Consider the following 22,860-nt stretch of genomic DNA (forward strand, 5'->3'; position numbering starts at 1 on the left):
GAAGGCAGAATTCCTTCTCCAGGAAACCTCAGTTTTTGCTCTTTAAGGCTTTCAGCTGTTTGAATGGGATCCATCCATATCATTGAGGATCACTCTCTTTACTTCAAGTCACCTCGTTGTAAATATGAATTTCATCTACAAAATACCTTTACAACAGCATGTTGACTAGCGTTTCACCAAATAATTGGGCACTGTAACCTGCCCAGGTTGACACATACAATTAAACATCACAGGACGTTTGCTTCTCTCCATATTTATTATAACCAGTAGAAAAAGGTTAGCCAAACTTAGCTGTTTAAAGGAAGTTTTCGAAACACTTATTCCCATTATTCTTGGGGAATAAGAACCTACTTATTTTAGATAACACTCAGTGTAGTAAAGGCTTTTAAAAATCAGGTAGCCAGGTAGATTGTATTCAAGTATCATTATTGTGTTTCTTTCATTTTCTCATCCTATCTGTATATTGATATATCAGATACTGTAATTTCATCCATAGTTGTTATATAGGTTTTCACTCTGCTCTCTATTTCTATTTTTAGATACAAAAGTTTGGTGATCCAAATGGAGTGGTTCAGTTTGCTCCTGAATCTTTATCTGAGGAGACCTATTTGGAGCCATCAGCTCTGGAAGGGCCCTTGATCATTACTTTCTTTGTCAAAAGAGTCAAGGGCACTTTGGGAGAGATTATGGTATCATTTTTCATTTGATTTTTAAACTAATCATTTGCCTAACAGTTGTGTGTGAGATGAACAAAGAAGCTGCATGTTCTGAATAAAGTTGTTTGTTTGTCTTGATATTTGGCCATGCCTGGCTTTCATTTCTTTCTTTTTAAAAATATTTTTCTATTAAAGTCCATTTGATTTACAATTTGTACCCATTTCTGCTGTACAGAATAGTGACCCTGTCATGCATATATATATACATTCCTTTTCTTATATTCTCTTCCATCATGGTTTTGGATACAGCTTTTGATAAACTGAAGTAACATGAGTTTTCAGTCACTGAAAAGGTTCATTGAAGCACCTCTGGGCTCTCTAGCCAGAACTAACCTCTAGCTGTCTTTATGAATTCAGTTACATTTAGATTTAAAAGATCTTTCTCACATTTAACCATCAAGAGTAGGACTGAACTGTTTTGTAATTTCTTGTTTGCTGTAACATGAATCTTTTCCTACTTAACAAGCTCATCCATGATTTTTTATAAATTGCTTAATATATTCTTAATCTCAGTGTAATTTTTCTATTTAGCAGCTCTATTTTAAGAGGCTGCATTTGTGTGTATTTTGATAAAGAACTTCGGGGTATGCTCTTATAAATCAGCAAGATATTCACTGAACAGATTAATGTTACCTGTTTGTTAGCGAAACATTTTGTGGAATCTCTCTATAAACTTACTTCTTTTTCTGCATTGGAGATTGTTACTTTTTGACTTGAAACTTTATGGTTTTGAGGTAAAAAAATTCTTGGAAATAATTTTTAGAGGTTTTTTGGGGGGAAGGAAATTCTTAATTCTGGAAATCTTAAATATTCTCTTTTTATTAAAAAAATTCCAATGTGAATACCAGATTATCTACTCACTTTTTACCTTCAAGTATTATCTATGCTTTACAACTGAGTGTGTTTATGGAACTGGCATTTTAAAGTTAAATTGTTTCTTTTTATCTCTTCAAATTATGTTGTTATTTCTGAAGAAGGTGAATTGAGATTTTTGTACTCCTGTCCTGCAAATTGCATACAAGAGCCTGAAAGAATTATGATACTTTCTAAATTAACTACTTGGAGAGTTTGGCTTTAAATATAATGATGTACACTTAAATTTTTTGCATGTGTATTAGAGAAAAACTAAAGATTAATTCAGGGATTTCCCTTCGTGATCACAGCAGTTAAGGAACCTGACTAGTACCCATGAGGACACGGGTTCAATCCCTGGTCTCTCTCTGTGGGTTAGGGATTGGGTATTGCCATGAGCTGTGGTGTAAGTCAGATGTGGCTTGGATCCTGTATGGCTGTGGCTGTGGTGTAGGCCAGCGACTACAGCTTTGATCTTTGATTTGACCCCTAGCCTGGGAATCTCCGTATGTCATGGGTGCAGTCATAAAAAGCCAAAAAAAAAAAAAAAAGATTAATTCATATTCAATGTACTGAATTATGTAACTTTGTTGGATTTTTCTGTTTTCATTTTAGGTTTATTGGGAATTAAGTAGTGAGTTTGACATCACTGGAGACTTTCTTTCTACGAAAGGATTTTTCACCATTGCTGATGGAGAAAGTGAGGCCAGCTTTGATGTTCATTTGCTACCAGATGATATACCTGAGATAGAGGAAATTTATGTGATCCAGCTTGTTTCTGTAAAGGGAGGAGCAGAACTGGATCCAGACAAATGCATCACACAGTTCTCTGTTTCTGCAAATGATGACCCACATGGGGTATTTGCCTTGTATTCAGACCATCAGGCAATATTTACTGCGCAGAACCTTAGCAGATTTGTGCAAATTAATATAACCCGGCTTGCTGGAATGTTTGGGGATGTGGCTGTTGGATATCAAATATCATCTGATCATAAGGAGCAGTCCATTGTTACTGAAAATGCAGAGAGGCAGCTGGTTGTCAAAGATGGCACCAGATACAAAGTGGACATGGTGCCAGTCAAGAGCCAGGTTAGTAGCATTTCTTTAGTTTCCTGATCTTTCCATTAATACTCCTTGAAGAAAACACTAGTTAATCTCATGATCAGTTAAAAAATTTTTCAGATACTTAAATGGAACCATGAAAAATGCTTTAGAAAATGCATAGTAATTATTGAATAATACATATATTATCCAATAATTGAAGTATTTGCAGATTATAAGTAAGTATATTCTTATTTGGAGTTAAAGTATTTTTGTCTAGATAGTAGTGGGCACTTATTTAGTACTTACAGAGTTCCAGGAATTGTTTCAAGACACACACACACACACACACACACACACACACACACACACACACGATGCTGGTCAAGGGGAGATGTTTGTTGTCTTCCTTGTGTTCCTACCAAAGGCAGGTGCAATGAGAGAGGCTGATAGATGTTTCCTGGAGTTTTTCAAGGCTACAAGGTATCTGCTCTTTTCTTTTTGAAATTCTCAGAGCTAGGAAATCAGCTGTGGTTTTCTGTGATTGGTACTAAGGAGAGAGGACTGTTCAGTGAGAGTGATAGAAATACATGTGTTTCCTCTGGGTCAACTATGTATCCAGCCATCTCTCTCAGTCTGAACCACAGAAAGTGATGTGAGTGACTATTTGTCTGAATCCTCCCAAGAGGAAGACTAGTATCATTCCATATGCACAGGAGAGAAGTTAATTTATTTTATACATGGGACCCATTATAGCAGTGGGAATTACCTCATGGTTGAGAAAGTCTATAGGAGAGGATAGCTGGACTGGGGTCATCGCAGCAAGAATGTGTGAGGTGAATTATGGAGTTAGGAGATAGTCAAAAAGGTCATCAGAAGAGTGTGTCGCTTCTGTGAGAGAATGGTGAAGAGTTGAATTCTGAAGTCTTTGAGGAACATCCAAATTGCATGAAAGGTCAAACATTTGTGGCCTGCCAGTGCTCAGCCAGTGCTTTTTAAGAAAGGGCTACAGCAGTGAGGCAAGATATTTGTCATTCTGTCTGAAAGCAGTGCTTCCCCTGCCCCTGGAAGTGCCAGAGGATTGGTGGAAAGATCTAAGGGGAGAATGAAGGGGTATTGAAAAATAATACCATGATCCCTTTCCCACTCTAGATCTTGAGCTGTGGATTGAGAAAGACTTGGATAAACAGAGGAGCTTTAACTGAATGTGAGATGAAAGTTTTTACTAATATAGATCTGACCTTTACCTTCCTAAAAGTCATAGGAAACTTTGAGAGGTACCCACAACGTTGTCAAAGGGTACTGCAACGAAACCCCACAAAACAGTAAGAGAAGAAAAATGAAACAGTTTCCTATTTATACTTCACTAAGTTCAGCCCACTCAGTAATTGATGATCTTAGTTTCATGTTAAGTTTCTGATCAGTAGAAAATAGGCTACCTTTAACATGTTATCCTGATTGGTACCTACTGTGCAACCTTTTGATCTTTTGTGCATCTGGGTTTTTGCTTTTTTCTGTTTAATAAAGTAGTGAAATGGAAGCTACTTTATGAGCTGTGGGTTCCGTAGTTATTCATACATCGCTTAAATTCTTGAGGAAATTGACCCAATACTGTGCCTTGTTTTTATCAGTTTCTGTATCCATATCCCATATCCCTAAATTCTCAAGAGTGGAGAATGGAGTAGATGGTACAAAGTGGGGAAATGAGAGATGAAGTGAGGTAACTAGAATACCATTGCATTAGGTGTCATTTAAAAATTAGAAGAGTTTAAAAAATACTGTGGGCTTAAATTATGTAACTTGGAACTTTTCACTGTAGATATCTGGTAACACCACCTTTGGAGCACATTCATGTTAAAAGCTCTGCTAATGACACTAGAGGGCATTTTTAAAACTTTTCTACAAAGAGATTTGTATTTTTTTATGGTGAGATTTTTATTTGACAATAAGACATGTCCCAGTGGAGATTAACTACTGTTGTATAGTATGAATAATACAAATTGTTCTCAGATTATGTAGAAGAAAACTGAAATAGGCGCTATATAGTACATAGACTAAGACCCTTAATCTGCCTAGGTTTTAGCTTATCTCTTGTGGTACCTGGGACATTTTGAAGGTTGGTAGTCCTCTTTTCATTTCACTTTGAAAGTTTAATGGTATAGTTTATAAAGATATTTTGCTTTCCTAATACTTACTTGAAATATCTGTGGATTTCTTAATATCTGTTTTGAACCTATATTAATTATTTTTATGATTTCTATCTGTTTTCAGTGAAGAGTAACAAAAGTTGACTAGCTTTTACATACATGAAATTTTCCTCTTATTTGCTTACTTTAACATCTTCCATTAATATGTTTAAAAATGGGTGGGTTCTTTCTCTCCTACATTCCAGGGTGAGTGTTGCGTATTGCACATAGATTATCTACTATACTGTGTGAATTCATCTTCCAAGGTGACTGTTTGGGGCAAGATGTGACGTATGTGTAAATTCAAAGGGAGGATTTTTACAGTGGTCCCTTTCTCCCCTCACATCCTGTGTGTAACACAAAACACGTTGCTCTTTGAAGTTTGGGATATTAGTTACAAGTTATATACAGTTCTATCTGTTCCACCCTCCTGATAAAACTAAGGACTTCAGACAGGTCAGCCACAGAGAAAGACCTTCAAGTGGGTCTTGGAACAGAATGAGTTACCATTAGGCTCTGAAAATTAAGAGACTCTTGATGTTGATTTAACAGGAGGATTAGGGAGTGAGCAGTTACCTGAGCTGGTTAACAATGGGCTTCTTATATGAAATTCTTACTGATGATAAGAAAAAATGGCACACTAAATAAACAAATTTGCCTTTAAAAAATTTTTCTTTTTTGTCTTTTTAGGTCTGCACTCACAGCATATGGTGTTCCCAGCCTAGGGGTTGAATCGGAGCGGTAGCTACTGGCTTATGCCACAGCCATAGCAATGCCAGATCCGAGCTGCGTCTGCTACCTACACCACAGCTCAGGGCAATGCTGAATCATTAACCCACTGAGCAAAGCCAGGGATTGAACCTGTGTCCTCATAGATGCTAGTCAGATTCGTTTCCAATGCACCACGGGAAATCCTGCCTTTAAAAGAATTTAAGTTGGAATGCAAGATAAGATTATATTCATGGTTGATAATTATTCACATATTTATTGAGCACTTACTACATGTCAGCCACTGTAAGAGCACAGCAGATATCAGTGATGACAAGGACACAATCCCTGTTGTCATGTTGCTTCTTGTCTAGTGCAGGAAAAGGCCCTTTAACAGCCCATTGTAAAAACAATCAGATAAGCAGTATTCAAGATGTATGCAGAATATTATGGAGCTATAAATTCTGTTTGTGCCCAAATGCCATCAGGAATAGTGGGAAGTACGTAGAATTATATTGGTAATGCCGTCCTGGACCAGGGATGTGGAAGAGCAACACAGCACATGCTCAACTTCTAAAAACTTTCAAGTTCCCCAAATCCGTTGTTCCTCCTGTTCACCTTTGCTGTTTAATTACTGCACCTTGGGGACCCACCACACCACACAAGTGCATGTGCTACGTAGGCCCTTGAACAGAGGAGCTGGGTGGGAAGGCACAGATGGTTGGGTGCTTCGAGCAGTCACCTTGCTTTTTATTCTTCAGGAAATAGGGATAAAAAATCCTTAGCTGCCCAGCCAGTGAACTGCGTGGGGAAGAGGCACCCCTTCTGAGGACAGCAGAGAGTCTATGATTGAAGTCAGGACACTGTGATTTATTTCTCTTTCCTTAGTACTTGATCTATGCTTCATGTTCAGTGAATGTCATTTTGAAAAAATGAAGATTGATTGAATGAATAAAACATCTGTTCCCCTCATGTTGCACATGTGAAACCACTCTAGTACATATTTTACACATTTGGAGGGTGTGATATATGTTTAAGTATATTATATTTTAAAAGAAGAGCAGACTTCACAGAGATGGTTATTTTTATATTTGATAAAGATGTACAGAGTCTCTAGTGATATTCCAGGTTATGGGGTAACTTGGGGGTTTATTAATTATCAATAATAAGATATCTATTAAAATATATTATAAGGGTCAAAAAAATATTTTAAAGCAGTACCAGATCTTAAATTCAGGGGTACCCTATTTTCTTGGATTCTAAAGCTTTGAAAATTGGCAGTCTTAATGTATGGTGTTAGTCATTTTGATTTATCCAAAATATTCACTTAATCAGTACACCTAAGTCATGATCTATTTTGAATAAATGTCATTAAAGTTATTAGGTCCTCCTCAGTGAAAAGGAAGGGAAAGTGAGTTTTGTTGGTTTTAGGAGCAATCGCTATTCACCAGTAAAGGCTTTCCATTCCAGTGGCCCATGATCCTATTAATACCACTCCTGGGATTCTCATCGTCCTTGTGGTCATTTGGGAACACAGAGAGAATTCACAGATGTATGTTTTTGTGTGTGTGTGTGTGTGTGTGTGTGTGTGTGTGTGTGTGTGTGTTGTTTTTAAATACTGTGTAACTGTCACTCTTAGCCCCAAAGTCCTCATGCTGGTGCTTTGTTTCATAAGATGGAACAAAGGGTGTATATCAATGAAACTGACTCAAAAGGAGGCAAGTACTAATGATCCATGTCACATGTCAGTATTTTGCTTTGAAATTTATTTTTTCCTGCTAAAAGAGTCATTGATACTGTTTTTTATAGGTCTTCCTGCCACTGGGCTCTAATTTCACCTTACAGCTGGTGACTGTGATGCTTGTTGGTGGAAATTTCTATGGCATGCCAAAAATTCTCCAGGAAGCAAAATCCGTGGTCCTTCCAGTACCCAAGAAAGCTGCCAATTCTCAGGTAATTGGCCCTGGGTGTGGTTCTACTCTGAAACCACTAGAGGGCAGCTTTTACAGGAAGGACTAAGATTCTTGAAATTTCTTAAAATTCACTATTTCCTTAAATATTTCCTAAAATTCACTATTTCCTTAAATATTTCCTAAAATTCACTATTTCCTTAAATATTTCCTAAGTATCCTATGATGTCAAAGTTGGCATTATAGATACACTACATGAAAATAATTTGTCAGTTTTTGACATGAAATAGACAAACGTATTTCCTTTTTGGAGTTTTGGAAAGTTTTTATCTTATAGACTATAAGGTGCAGAAATTTTATTTGAATATAAGGTATAGAATTCTCATTTTTATTTTTTTTTGTTCACCATATTTTTTTTTAATTGTCATTTCCCCAATACAGTTTTCTTTCAACTATACAGCATGGTAACCCAGTTACACATACATGTGTACATTCTTTTTTCTCATATTATCATGCTCCATCATAAGTGACTAGACAGAGTTCCCAGGTCCACAAAGCAGGATCTCATTGCTAATCCATTCCAAAGGCAATAGTTTGCATCTATTAACCCCAAATTCCCCGTCCATCCTGCTCCCTTCCCCTCAGCCACCACAGTCTATTCTCCAAGTCCATCATTTTCTTTTCTGTGGAAAGGTTCATTTGTGCCTTATATTAGATTCCAGATATGAGTGATATCATATGGCATTTGTCTTTCTCTTTCTGACTTACTTCACTCAGCATGAGAGTCTCTAGTTCCATCCATGTGGCTGCAAATGGCACTAAAATGACAGTTACTTAGAGTCAAAACTTCAGAATATTTCAGACTTTTTCATTTAATAACACAGTGAATATTTAATTTGGGGAGGTTTTGTTTGTTTGTTTTTGTTTTGTCTTTTTGTCTTTTTTAGGGCCTCACCCACGGCATATGGAGGTTCCCAGGCTAGGGGTCCAATCAGAGCTGTAGCTGCCAGCCTACGCCAGAGCCACAGCAATGTAGAATCTGAGCCGCATCTGCGATCTACACCACAGCTCACAACACTGGATCCTTAACTCACTGAGCGAGGCCAGGGATCGAACCCACAAGCTCATGGTTCCTACTCGGATTCAATAACCGCTGAGCCACTATGGGAACTCCTTGGGGAGTTCTTGTAACTATAGCTAGTTTGTGCTGATGAAGATGAATGCTAATGGTGAGATTCGGTGACATGGATGCATCATTTGAGTATTTGAATCTTCTACCTGAGGAAAGAGTGTTTCCTAATCACTTCATAAATTCATACAAGAACAAAACACCTTGTGGGCCTTACTTCATGTATAGACCTATTCTGTTCATATAGAAACACAATAGGCCTGCTGTCTCTGGCTATGGAAATGTGTGTATTTTTATAATTTTTTTTTTTTTTCTTTTTAGGACCACACATGTGGCAAATGGAAGTTCCCAAGCTAGGGGTCAAATTGGAATTATGCTTCCAGCCTGCACCACAGCCACAGCAACACAGTATCCGAGCTGCGTCTCTGACCTATACCACAGCTCACAGCAATGCCACTTCCTTAACCTGCTGAGCGAGGCCAGGGATTGAATCTGTGTCCTCAGGGATACTTGTCGGATTTGTTACCGCTGAGCCACAACAGGAACTCCACAGTAATGTGTGTATTTTATAAACCATGATGAGGTGTCAGCATGCATTCCACTCCTTCAGGTGGGAGTTCCTTTAGCTTGACCAAGGCAGGCCTGGCCAAGATGTGGACATGGAATCTGCAAGTGAAAGGGGAGGGATGTGGGCAGACCTGGCCAGCACCGTGAGTAACAGGGTCTCTGGCCTGAAGAGGATGCCTTCAGTTATTCCCTCCTGAGCTGCTTGTCCACAGTAACTTAACATGCTTTGTCCTCCTGAGTGGAGCCTGCCAGCATTAAAAATAACTGAGATGGGAGTTCCCATCATGGCACAGTAGAAACAAATCTGACTAGGAACCATGAGGTTGCGGGTTTGATCCCTGGCCTTGCTCAGTGGGTTAAGGATCCGTCATTGCCGAGAGCTGTGGTGTAGGTCGCATATGTGGCTCAGATCTAATGTCGCTATGGTTCTGGTGTAGGCTGGTCGCTGTGGCTCTGATTGGACCCCTAGCCTGGGAACCTCTATATGCCTGCCTCAGGTATGGCCCTAAAAAACAAAACGAAACAAAATAAACAAACAAAAAACAAAACCGAGAGGAATTTTTTTCTTTGTGCACCTCCTTTGTTCAGGAGGCAGGGAGAGTGTAGAATTAATACTTTGAATTCTGTTATCTTCTTTTTGCTCACAGGTTTTATAACAGATTCCTTTCAACCTGCACCATTCATTTGGTGTAGTGAGCAGTTTACTGTCCTTGTCCATGCATGTTGTCACAAAGTTCTTTCACCTCAGAGAGCTAGATCAGGGCTATGGTGTATTCCTAGTCTTGCTGTATCCTCTGTAATCCTTACCATTATTCTTATGTGGGGTGTGTGTGTGAGAGAGAGAGAGAGAGAGAGAGAGATGTGGCTAGGATACTTTGAAACGGCCTCTAGCCATGTAGCAAGCATGAGCTCAGGTACACCAAAGATTCTGGCAATTGCTAAGCAGAACCTGACTGTAATAGGAAATGTAGGCTGGTGTCGAATTGAATTTTTTTTTTTTTTCTTTTGTGTACCTTCAGAAGCTATTTTGTGGTACCCTCTCACACTTTTCTGCTACTTCCCAGTTCAGTTTACAATAGGGCAGGAGTTCCCTGGTGGCCTGGTGTTTAAGGATTTGGCATTGTCACTGTTGTGATGTGGGTTCAGTCCCTGGCCCAGTAATTTCTGCATGCTGCAGCTGTAGCCAAACAAAAAAGAAAAAAAAAAAAATGGGGAGAGTGAGTCTTACTATAGAATTATTGATCCTATAGTATCCTAAATTTATAGATTTCAGGACCAAAAGAGATAAATTGAGTTGTCCAAATAGCAATTCCTGTGACGCGAAGAATCTGGTTTTATTCATACTCTTTGACAGCAACTTATTTCATCTATGAATCATCTATAAATCCCAGGGTATCCTGAGAAGTTTGCCCTTAAATCAGATCTTACTTGATGGAGATGAAAACAGATCATTATTTTAAAAATTCTTTGAAGGTTTCTGATTCTCACACACTCATACACAAAAGATGTTAAATTTAATCAAAGTTCTGAAAAGAACCATAATAGAAATTCTGGTTTATGGCGCTCACTTTGTGAATGAAGGTTTTATTGTTATATCTTAGATGCCAAATTTCAATTCTAGAGAAGTCAGGTTCTATAAAAACCTGTGAAAGCAGGTTCCATAACAACCTGTAGCATATTAAAATGCCATTTATAGTATTTTGCTTTCCTTTAACCATAATTACCATTGTATTTTTAGGTATTGTTAATTCAAATGTTTATGTTTGATAAAAATAAAGCTATAAACTATAATCAGAATTATAAAATAGAATAAATTTTCAAATCTCAGATGTTATTTCTTAGGCATTACTCTTTAATTGACTATATATGTATGTATATATTTATATATATTTTTGTCTTTTGTACTCTTTAGGGCTGCACCTGTGGCATATGGAGGTTTCCAGGCTAGGGGTCTAATCAGAGCTGTAGCCACCGGCCTATGCCAGAGCCACAGCAATGCCAGATCTGAGCTGCGTCAGCAACTTACATCACAGCTAACAGCAATGCCAGATCCTTAACCCACTGAGCGAGGCCAGGGATTGAACCCACAACCTCACGGTTCCTAGTCGGACTCGTTTCTGCTGCACCGCAACAGGAACTCCTAATTGAATATATTTTAAAACAAGGAAATATATTGTATAAAAAAGAGGAAGTTGGCCTTTAACACACTCTTGAGAAACTGAGAACCTTTAGAGAGAAATAATGCACTCTAAGCATGTTTTCCATCAGGTTGGATTTGAATCTACTGCTTTTCCACTCACGGACATTTCTGCTGGAACAAGCCAAGCTGTGATTTCTAGGAGAGGCACGTACGGCTCTCTCAAAGTTTCCTGGGTGGCTGGATATATTCCAGGGTTAGAAACCCCTGAATTTGTTGTCGTTGGCAACATGACTCCCAAACTGGGTGAGTTGTGTCTTTTCTAGGATTTTCCCTAGAGCGTGGAAATGTGTAATTGACTACTAATTTCCTCGGATCTTCTTTATTCTAGACAGTGAACTGTTGGCCTTGTAATACAGTATTCTCATGTCTAAGTGATCAGAGTTGCAGAGGGTGCTTGTTGGGAATGGGAGGAGCTTTTTTCAGTCATATTAGAAACTTCATAGCTCATCTGGAAATAATTTTCGCTAAGCAGACTACTCTGTTTATACACCAGGAGTTTGTTACAAGTAGTTCTAAAAACCTGATGTGGCCCATACAGTAATCCATATGGACATACCTTTAAATCCTTTATATGTTCATTTGAATATTTCTGACAGTAGAGCAGCTGTTATTTCATCTATTTTACTCTTGAGTTATACTGTTAGCTCTCTGAGGGTCAGTGAGATGCAGATGTATCTGATTCCTGAGTTTAATCCTGGCTTTGCCACCTTATCTCTACCTTGTACAGTAAACAGGGGTTAAAGGCAATGTTTGTGTGGTCTAGGGAGCTTCCCGTTAAGTTTATTTACACGGCCCTCCCCTGCTACTGCTTGTTAAAAATGTTTTACTGTTTGAGACTGTCAGAGAATTTGGAAAAGCAAATATTTCACTGTATTTTAAGAATTGAATCCCAGCTGAAGGACTCAGAAATGAAACCCAACTTCCCTTTTCCTATGTCCTGTCAGGAAGTCTTTCATTTTCCCATGGAGAAGAAAGTAAAAGCATCTTGCTGTGGACCTTTCCTAGCCCTGGTCGGCCAGAGGCCTTTGTTCTTCACCTCTCAGGAGTGCAGAGCAGTGTCCCCGGTGGGGCCCAGCTTCGGTAAGACCAACTTGATTCTCCGTCGAGAAAGTCTCTGAGGAATAAGCTGGAGCTTACCAGCTGAAACAAACAAACAAAAGACACAACGGTCACTCTCCTTGAAGCAGATGCAAAAACACTTTCAGTGCAGAGCATCACATGGCCCGCATGACACAGGTGCCACAGAGGGAGACCAACTTGCAGAGTCACCACCAGACTCTCTGCTTGAAGAGGTTTATCACAACCTCTGACTCAAGCATGTTGGCCTTGGTGACATCCCCAGTCAGAACCATGATGGCAGAGTTGCCTGTTTTTAAAGGGGACTGTCCTCTCCAAGGCAGCTGGAAATACCTGATTTCCTCAAGGGATAAAGAGTAAGAATAAGAAATCTTAATGGGATAATAATGTAACTTCTACCAATAGTTCTTTTGAGTGTAAGTTAATCATTATTTTTGCAAATATAGCCTGGGCCAAAAGTAATTGACTTTTCTTGTACATGGAATGGGCTTGATCAGAATAGCTGAGGGCAGATCTTAGAGCCAGACTCCTGGGTTTAATCCTGGCTCTGCCACTCACTGGCTGTGTGACACTGGGAAAGCTACTTGATCTTCCTGTTCTTCAGTTTACTTATTTGGAAAATGTGAAAAATGTGTGTGTGTTCAAGTATGTTTGGGTATATGTTTATGTGTGGGAGATATTTGTTAGTGGAATTGAATATGGTTTTGGATTATACACATGCTGTTTAAAAGGTGTTTGGACACAGTGTATCTTAGGGTAACAAATTCAGATGCCTTTAGCAGCGACAGTAATAGCTAACAGTTTTATAGTGCTTTGCCGAGGCCAGCATTGCCCCTCTGTCTTTCTCTCTGTCTTTCTGTCTCTTTCTCTCAAATATATATGTTTGTTCACTCTTACTGTTCACAACAACTTTATAGAATAGATCCTATTGTTAGGCCCATTTACAGATGGAAAAAGTGAGTCACAGATAGGTTTTTATCATGGACTTAGTGTCACACAGCTAATAAGTGTTGGGGCCGTGATTTGAACCCAGGCCATCTGGCCTCTGTCTGAACTCTTAACCACTACTAAAAATAAATAGTGATGGGCTCCGAACCATCCTCGCTAAAGGCATTCAAATTTACATGTGAGAAAACTATTAGCTAGAGAAATTATGTCTGTTGTTTGGATTCAGCTGATGGGTAACCAGTATTACTTCTGATATAACTTAACTCACAACAGAATTCCATAAAAGAAAGCTAAGGATAAATCACTCAATCATGGGTGATTCTTCTAATTCATCTGTAAAATTTTGGCAACACCTGTGTGAGAGAATAGTCCTATTACTGGCCACTTGAAAGAAGCAAGGATTTTACATCTAGTAGAGGCAGCTATTTCTGTTTGCTAGGTAAGAAATCTGGCTGACATCCAAAGCATTCTAAGAGTTTTTGGTTCCCTCTGTGTGATGGTAAGAGAAAGCCTGATGTTTCAGAGCCTCCAGGGAGCTGCTGTGGGGTGACTGGAGAAACAGATCAGAGACCTTTGAGCTCTTCACTTTGCTAACACTCGTTAGGTCCTGTCACCTGCAGGATGGCTCCTGTTCTCACATTTCCTATGCTCTGGTATCTTCATCAATAAGTGAGTCGAGATTTTTGGTATTTGAAAGGGCATGTCATTTTTAAGATACCCTCATGAACATCGTCTTCAGTGTATGAAAGATGAATCTCTCCGGTGGTATTCCTAGTTTTCATCTGGTCTGTCATAGTTTAACCTTTTTTTTTTTTTTTTTTTTCCAGGTCAGGTTTCACTGTTGCTGAAATTGAACCGATGGGAGTCTTTCAATTTTCCCCCAGTTCAAGAAATATCATAGTGTCGGAGGATACACAGATGATCAGACTACATGTACAAAGACTATTTGGGTTCCACGGGGATCTTATTAAAGTTTCCTATCAGACAAGCGCAGGAAGGGCAGAGCCCCTGGAAGACTTTGAGCCTGTTCAGAATGGGGAGCTGCTTTTTCAGAAATTGCAAGCTGAGGTTTATTTTGAAATAAGTATTGTTAATGATGAGCTTCCTGAGATAGAAGAGGTTTTTTACGTTAATCTAACTTCAGTAGAAATGAAAGGGTTACAGAAATTTGGTGCTAATTGGAGACCACGCCTGAATCCTGATTTTAGGGTGGCAGTGATCACCATATTGGACAATGATGACCTGGCAGGAGTGGATATTTCTCTTCCTAAGACAACTGCGGCTGTAGCAGTAGACACGGCACTCCTTCCTCTAGAAACTGAGTCATCCACCACACACCCTGATACAACTAGGACGGCTGCCGCTTCCCAGCCGACCGAGGTCACTGCCATTGTTACTGAGGCAGCTGGTGCATCTACCATCCCTCAGAACCTTGTCACCCCTTCTGGTGCAGCTGCCACGTCTGAGGAGCTTGACATGGCTACTGTGGCCACTGTAGCTGTGAATGTTTCCATTCATGGAACATTTAGTCTTGGCCCACCTGTTGTTTATGTTGAGGAGGAGATGAAGAATGGCACGTTTAATGCTGCAGAAGTTCTTGTCCGAAGAACTGGTGGGTCTACTGGTAATGTCAGTATAACAGTTAAAACTTTTGGTGAAAGATCTGCTCTGAAAGAGCCAAATGCTTTGCCCTTTCCTGACATGCTTGGGATTTCCAACCTAACATGGGCAATTGAAGAAGAAGATTTTGAAGAACAAACTCTGATCCTTCCATTTGTAGATGGAGAGAGAGAACGGAAAGTACAGGTTCACATTGTGGATGATGATGACCCTGAGGGACCGGAATTCTTCTATGTGTTTCTCACAGACCCACAAGGGGGAGCACAGGTTGTGAAGGAAAAGGATGACAGTGGGTTCGCACCTTTTGCCGTGATCATTATTGCAGGTATATCTTTGGAGTGGTGGAGTTAAAAATGTACTTTTGTGGTGCAGAATGTGTAATAAGATCATTCTGTCTTAGATTTAATTAAAGAAGGTGAATTACTTGAATCACTCATAGTGAATCTTCAAAATTTAGTTTTTCTGTAGCATGGACCTATAACATGAACTCATGATATTGTTTTGAGGTGCTAGGTCAGAATTTAATGGACTGTAAATGTCACTTAGCTCAGAGCCAGCTAAGTAATCTTTTATTTGTACTTTTGCAATATAGGGAAAATAGTAAAAATATTTTAAATTCATGTTCTTCTGGAAAATACTTAATCATCCAAACATGAGGCCCTATCCTGTTCTGAAACCTCATTCTAATTTCCCAACCACTTTCATTATCCATCCCAAAGTTTAAGATCTCACTGACAGAAAATTTTTTATATCTTTTAGGGAATAGATGAAAACTATTTCCTTTTCTGCTTTTGAACCAATGCAGTTTATGTAATTTTTGTATTTGTGTGTGTGTGTGTGTGTGTATGTATGTATATATGTGTTATGTTACAGTAACTTAAAAATGCAGTGATTTTTAAAAAAGAGTTCCTCATGTATGTGATAAAATTTTTGGTGATAATTTGCAGTTTTCTTCTAATCATACTGTATTTCTTTAAGTGAATTAGCTCACCTTGCTTGTCACTAGTTAGAGTGTTGACAAGGCTATCTTGTGATTCTTACCTACTCTGCTCTTTTGTACAAACATTTATGAGTTTTACACAGTGTTTTAGAGTTTCAGATGATACTATGATGAAAGAGTGTGGTGGAAATAAAACTAAAAAGCATGAACCTACATTTTTGGCTCAGCTCAGCTATAATCAGAAAAATCTTGATTAAATCATTTAGTGTCTATGCTTTGTGTTTCTTTCTTAGAAAAGGAAAATTTTGGAATAAACAGGTTTATGATCTCCTTTTAGGCTTTGATACTTCCTAGAATTTTATTTTATTAGCCATTCAGTTATAATTGTCATAAGTTTGCAATTGTGTAATTTCCTTCTATACTCAGTGTTCTCCCATGCGTGTTACCCTGTAAATTTATATTGGTTAGAGTTGTCCTTTATTCCTGCTCCTCTTTGGCATTGAATATTACAAATTCTAATTCTGTTCTCCAACTTTTTTACTGATTTTGATTCATATTAGCTTAATCCAACTGTATATTTCTATTGAAATTATTTTGGCACTCAACAACCACCTTCCCATTCCGTGACATAGGTATTTTATTAGTTATTTGAATAAAACCAGAGCTGACAGTAATTATCTGGTGGCCTAGCAGTTAAGGATTTTTGGCATTGTCACTGCTGTGGCTCAGGTTAAGTCCCTGGCCTGCGAACTTCTGCATGTCATGGGTGTGGCCAAAAAAGAAATTATGTTTAAAAAAAAAAAAGACCAAAAATTTGACTAATCACAATGATTGCCAGAGGCTTTTTGCTGTTCCAGACATTACCCTATTAGTTATTGAATCATAGGGAGATCTCGTAATGAGTAGAATGGTGGCAAAGAGTTTGGGGTAGCTCAGGGCAGCAGCTGTGTTCCAGATGGGATGGAAGTGCTTCTCAGTGAGTTTGGCATACCATCATGTCCCAACATGGCATGCTGTATCCACTCTGAGACTAACTCACCAAGCAAAATCCCACGTAGCTGCTCTAAGCCTAACTCACCAGGCACTCAATTGAGCCTCAATGAAGATCTCTAATGTTTACCTTCTCTATGTAACACGTGGCATCATACACCCACAGAAAATGATTGCCACCTCTTTGTGTCATGTGGTATAATTTACCTGAAAATATCACCAACATTTTTGCATGTCATGTGCCCTAAGTTCCCTTACTCTGAATATTCTTATCATCTTCTTACCTGGTTTTTTATTTCTATACAGTATTTCTCTTTGAACTATATCATTAATTTAGCTGATTTCCTCTTTATTCCTCTTACCTTTAATCTTCATAATCTTGCTGCACTTAGATTTTAGAACAAACTTGCCGAGTAAATCAGGGGAAAATAGTTTATTTAGTTTTGTTGTCAATCATCGGCACATTAGAAGTCTTAATTCATCTTGAAATTTGACATCAAATTTATGATTGTATATGTGGCAAGGGTAGTATTATACTCATTAGAACCATGCAAGTTACTATCGCACTAGAGAAGAAAATCAAGGTTCTGCTTTTGAGAAGCTCATGGTCTATTTATTATTAATTGAGGAATCCAAATTCCCACTCAGAGGGAGAAGAAAACAGTTGCTGCTGAAGGGAAAAAGTTGAGGTCAGGTTCGGATACAGGGCTAAGAAGCAATCGTAGGATGAAGATGGACAGTCTGACTGAGACAAAACCATGAGACACTGGGACAGAAATGGTCCATCCCATGCTTTCCCCTAGACCATGGGCTGTGCATTTGCTCGCACTTGAGATGTGAGAAATTCCCCCTTTGGGACAGATCAGTGGTTTTCTGTGTCCTTACAGAAGTTCTCTCTACTTGGAACCTCAGGAGTCAGGTTTCAGGGTGATGGGTACAAGTGACATTTGGGGTCACTGCTTTTAAGATCACTTTGCAAAACTGAATCATTGAGAAATAGAAAGCAGCAGGAGCTGTTTATTGGTATTTCTCTCATCTGAGAAGCTAGCTTATAGGTCGACAAGGATTTGGAATGACTATTTCAGTGTAATGTGGGCCCTAGTTTAAGCACAATATTGTAGCATGATGGTGTCTGTGACCTCAAGAGTTGCTTGGAGGAGTTTCTTTTGCTCACTGATTCTCAAGAGTTCCTTAGTAGTTCTGTTTTTTTTCTCTGGGGGAAAATAACCCAATGTATAATATGAATGGTCTTTTGGTCAACTCCCTTATAGGCAAGTAAATCAGATGGAGTTCATTTATTCACTAAATTTCTGTTAAATACTGTTCCTGTTTACCAGGGATACAGTGGTAAATAAAACAGTTGTTCAGTAGAACTTACTGAAGATGTGCTGAACTTATATATGAGGATATGCTCACTCTAAACAACAATATCAAGGACTATCAAATAAAAAGTAGGGCCTCATGAGAGAGAGATGAGCATTTATGTCAGCATGGGGAGCTCAATTTGATGTTTTCGTTGTTTTGGAGTTCTGTTTTCAAAGTGCCAACTACCTTGACATTATCATTTTGATTCTCGTCTGTTAGTAGTAATGATCTTTAGAAGTTGTAACTCCCGCCCACTCCATGCCCCATTCACTTGTGAACTTCTCACTTCTGTACCATTGGAGCTGGAAAGATGAGTGAAGCACTGGAGATCTTTTTAAAGCCTTAAGTATGTCGTAACTCTTTCTTTTTCTTTCCAGGGAGTGATCTTCACAATGGCATCATAGGGTTCAGTGAGGAGTCCCAGAGTGGACTGGAGCTGGGTGAAGGCGCCGAGGTGAGCAGACTGCGTCTTATTGTCACACGGCAGTCAAACAGGTATGTGTTTATGTATATGTGGAAGACATCCTGTGTATCTGAGGTATCTAATTTGAATTCTTAAAATAGTAGAGGCAGGATGACATGTTGATAGAAGAAGGTGGAATGGAATTTGGTGTGTCAGTGTTCAGTTGCTTTAGTTCCTAGTCTGTAATTTCACACACTTGGTTTACGAGCATAACTTAGGGCTACGTTGAACATTTGTACTTTGTAAACGACCGTACAGTTAGTTGTCAGATCATATAAGTTATCACTTCATCATACACACCGTATGGTGTATATGATCATTCCATATACACAGCAATTTACTGTTAGGGAGACCTGGAGTACCAACTTTTTGCTTGCAACTTAATAGTGTAGAGTACACATCTTCTGAGTGTTCATCACGTGCATGTCCTGGGTAGGCACATAGGGACTTGTATATATATTTCCTTTCTATTTTGCACCTAAATATTCTCTGAAAATATAGGTCATCTCTTGGAGTTTATTTTTGCAGTAAAAATTATTTTTCACAGTAGTGCTTTTCCTTGAGAAGGATTCTTGTTAAAAGACAAATGAGGAACATTTTTTTGAAGATGAGAGTTCTCTATAATTTGTTTTCATATTTCATGATACATTGTATCTGAAATCATAGTTCAATAAATATTTAATCAGTATTGAATAGAGTAAGGTCAAAGAATGCCATGTAAACTGGCCTTAATTTCTTACGTGTAATGGGAGAATTGGTTATTTTCAGCATTATCAGTGGAAAAGGAAGTGCTGTGTTTGGATGAAGAGGTCCACGTAGGCATAACGATAACACATTCTGCATTAACTGCTGGAATAACACTCTCTGACTGCATTTGCGTGGGTTTTGCTTTGTTCACAGAGCCTTTGAAGATGTTAAGGTCTTCTGGCAAGTCACATTTAACACTACGGCCACTGTGCTCCAGAAAGATGGTGTGAACCTGATGGATGCACTTCTGTCTGTGTCAGGGGCCACGATCTGCACAGCGGGTCACACAAAGTGCTTTATCACCATTGAACTCCAACCAGGGAAAGTAAGAAATGATGAGGCAGATATTGTCAACTTTGATTATATTTCCTTAGAATCAGTCATTTTAACTCCACTTTGTTGAAACCTACACATTGTTTATGTGGCAGTCCATTGTGTCTCACTAGCCATAATGTCTAGATCTCTTTAGACAAGGGACTTTATATTTAGAGTTTATTACATCATGAAGTTTTGTAAATAAGCTCATTAGTTGACACCTAAAATTTATACAATGCTGTATGGCAGTTCTATTTCAGTAATTAAAAAAAAAAAAAAAAGCTTGGTGTTCCCATTGTGGTGCAGTGGAAATGAATCCGACTAGTAACCATGAGGTTGCGGGCTTGATCCCTGGCTTTGCTCTGTGGGATAAGGATCCAGTTTTGCCATGAGCTGTGGTGTAGGTTGCAGATGAGCTTTGGGTCTGACGTTACCATGACTGTGGCATAGGCCATTGGCGGCAGGTCTGATTAGACTCCAATCCTGGGAACCTCCATATGCCACCCAGGCGGCCCTAAAAAAGCAAATTAAAAAAAAAAAAAAGAAAAGCTCATCAGTTTTATCAGTTCTGTTTCTTGTCATTTCCAAGCTTCTTCCTGGCCCACCTGCTCAGAATATGAATAATGCCTTCAGTCATCTTCAGCCCAACTAGTAACTCTGATGATTCCGAATGTGTAGTTTTTTGCTTTTATCATATCCATAGATACAGTTATAGCATGTTATGTTCATAGATTTCATTTGTAGAGTGAAAGTTCGCTCATTCTCTATGCGTTTAGTTAGAGAGTTCAGTTTTGATTTTCTGAAGAGGTACAGAGGCTATGCTTGGTGAACTCTCGGATAAACTTCTGTTGGCTCACATTGCACAGAGGGCAAGCTTTCCTCCCTCTTTCTAAAGACATATGCATTATTCACAAGGTATTGGTCACTGATGACCTAACAGAGCTTGAGTCCTTCAGTAATCATGTGTGGCTTTTTAAATGACTGTTCTGTGATTTTTTTCAATGCTTAAGGATCACTCAATAGTATTTATTCTTTGTCTGCCACTTACATGCAAATATTTAATGCAAAAACTAGCTGTAATATTACAAAAGTTCAAAAGTATCATAGTATCTTTGAACATGCCAAATACTTTAAACAGCCGAAAGAGCCTTACGCAAATAAAATTATTTCCAAACATATAACTGTCCTTAAACCCATTCTAAATAACCCTGTAGATTTAACTCTTTTTTCACTTTTTTTCTACTTGTTTTTTTCGCCTTCTGAGAATTAATCAAGCAGTTCTGTTGATCTTCTTTAAGGTTACAATGATACATATTTTCATACCTTCCCAGAAGGGTGGTAATTTTATTGGTCCCAGAAGAGAGAGAATACTTACTTGTCTCAGATCATCTATGGTTACATGCCCTTGGTTATCACCACTTAATTCTTTGCTAGGACCACAGGTCTTGATTCTTATCTGTTTCAGATGAGAATTGCTCATCATCTGATTGGGATCTATTTTATGACTTGACTTATTAGATCAACATGTGTTTTAAGTTCATGCTTTACAAGTTAACATTTTCAACACAGTTATCATATGTTTTCCTCAGAATGATTTGTTCTTTGGAGTTCTCATTGCAGCTCAGTGGTAATGAACCCAACTAGGATCCATGAGGATGCAGGTTCGATTGCTGGCCTCACTCATTGTGTTAAGGATCTGGTGTTGCCATGAGCTGTGGTGTAGGTCACAGACGTAGCTTGGATCCTGTGTTGCTGTGGCTGTGGTGTAGGTTGGTAGCTGCAGCTCCGATTGGATCCCTAGCCTCGGAACTTCCAAGTAATGTAGGTGCAGCCCTAAAAAATAGCAAAGAAGGAAAGAGAGAGAAAGAGAGAAAGGAAGGAAGGAATAAGTTCCCATCATGGTGCAGCAGAAATGAATCCAACTAGGAATCATGAGGTTCATCTCTGGCCTTGCTCAGTGGGTTAAGGATCCAGTGTTGCCATGAGCTGTGGTGTAGGTCACAGATGTGGCTCGGATCTGGTGTTTCTGTGGCTGTGGTGTAGGCAGGCAGCTATAGCTCCAATTGGACCCCTACCTGGGAACCTCCATGTGCCACAAGTGTGGCCCTAAAAAAAGCAAAAGAAAGAAAGAGAGAGAAAGAAAAAGAACGAAAGAAAATCAGATAACAAATTTGTGATCTTAGAGCATCTCTGTAGTTCATCTTCTCTTTAGTATTTGAACAAACCCACAGTTTCATCATCTTTCATCTTGTGTGTGACAGCTGGTACTCTTTAACTTCTGACTTGTTTTCACCTTCACTTGTATGTGTTTCACAGGTCCCAATAATTTATTCCTATTTTTGGTACAATTTTCATTTTTCTGGCAACAATTGTCTTTTTTTTTTTTTTTTTTTTTTGTCTGTTTGCAATTTCTTAGGCCGCTCCTGCGGCATATGGAGGTTCCCAGGCTAGGGGTCAAATCGGAGCTGTAGCCACTGGCCTACACCAGAGCCACAACAACGCAGGATCCGAGCTGCGTCTGCAGCCCACACCACAGCTCACGACAATGCTGGATCGTCAACCCACTGAGCAAGGGCAGGGACCGAACCCGCAACCTCATGGTTCCTAGTTGGATTCGTTAACCACTGCACCACGACGGGAACTCCAACAATTGTCTTTTTAACGTTTTATTTTATAATGATTTTTATTTTTTCCATTATAGCTGTTTTACAGTGTTCTGTCAATTTTCTACTTTACAGCAAGGTGAACCAGTTACACATATATGTATACATTCTTTTTTCTCACATTATCATGCTTCATCATAAGTGACTACACATAGTTCCCAGTGCTATACAGCAGGATCTCATTGCTTAATCATTCCAAAGGCAATAGTTTGCATCTATTAACCCCAAATTCCCAATCCATCCCACTCCCTCTCCCTCCTCCTTTGCAACCACAAGTCTTTTCTCCATGTCCATGATTTTCTTTTTCTGTGGAAGGGTTTGTTTGTGCCATAAATTAGATTCCAAATATGTGATATCATATGGTATTTGTCTTTCTCTTTCTGACTCACTTCACTTAGTATGAGTGTCCCTAGTTCCATCCAT

General features: G+C 38.9%; 1 protein-coding gene across 6 annotated transcripts in view; it reads left to right on the plus strand.

The window, feature by feature from the left end:
• Positions 1-22,860, plus strand: part of ADGRV1 (adhesion G protein-coupled receptor V1) — a 536,680-nt gene that overhangs the window by 201,634 nt on the left and 312,186 nt on the right. For all 6 annotated transcript variants that reach the window (XM_085014024.1, XM_021085376.2, XM_085014023.1 and 3 more), the window contains 8 exons: positions 540-689; positions 2,184-2,657; positions 7,313-7,456; positions 11,378-11,552; positions 12,254-12,389; positions 14,162-15,279; positions 18,627-18,744; positions 19,613-19,784. In XM_085014024.1, coding sequence (XP_084870150.1) covers positions 540-689; positions 2,184-2,657; positions 7,313-7,456; positions 11,378-11,552; positions 12,254-12,389; positions 14,162-15,279; positions 18,627-18,744; positions 19,613-19,784 — 2,487 coding nt within the window. The remainder of the gene's footprint in view (positions 1-539; positions 690-2,183; positions 2,658-7,312; positions 7,457-11,377; positions 11,553-12,253; positions 12,390-14,161; positions 15,280-18,626; positions 18,745-19,612; positions 19,785-22,860) is intronic.

Source organism: Sus scrofa, chromosome 2 (genome assembly GCF_054392235.1).
Source record: "Sus scrofa isolate SSC_HxYL_T2T_F1_AM1 chromosome 2, Sscrofa_HxYL_maternal_Yorkshire_Landrace_v2.0, whole genome shotgun sequence".
NCBI lineage: Eukaryota > Metazoa > Chordata > Mammalia > Artiodactyla > Suidae > Sus > Sus scrofa.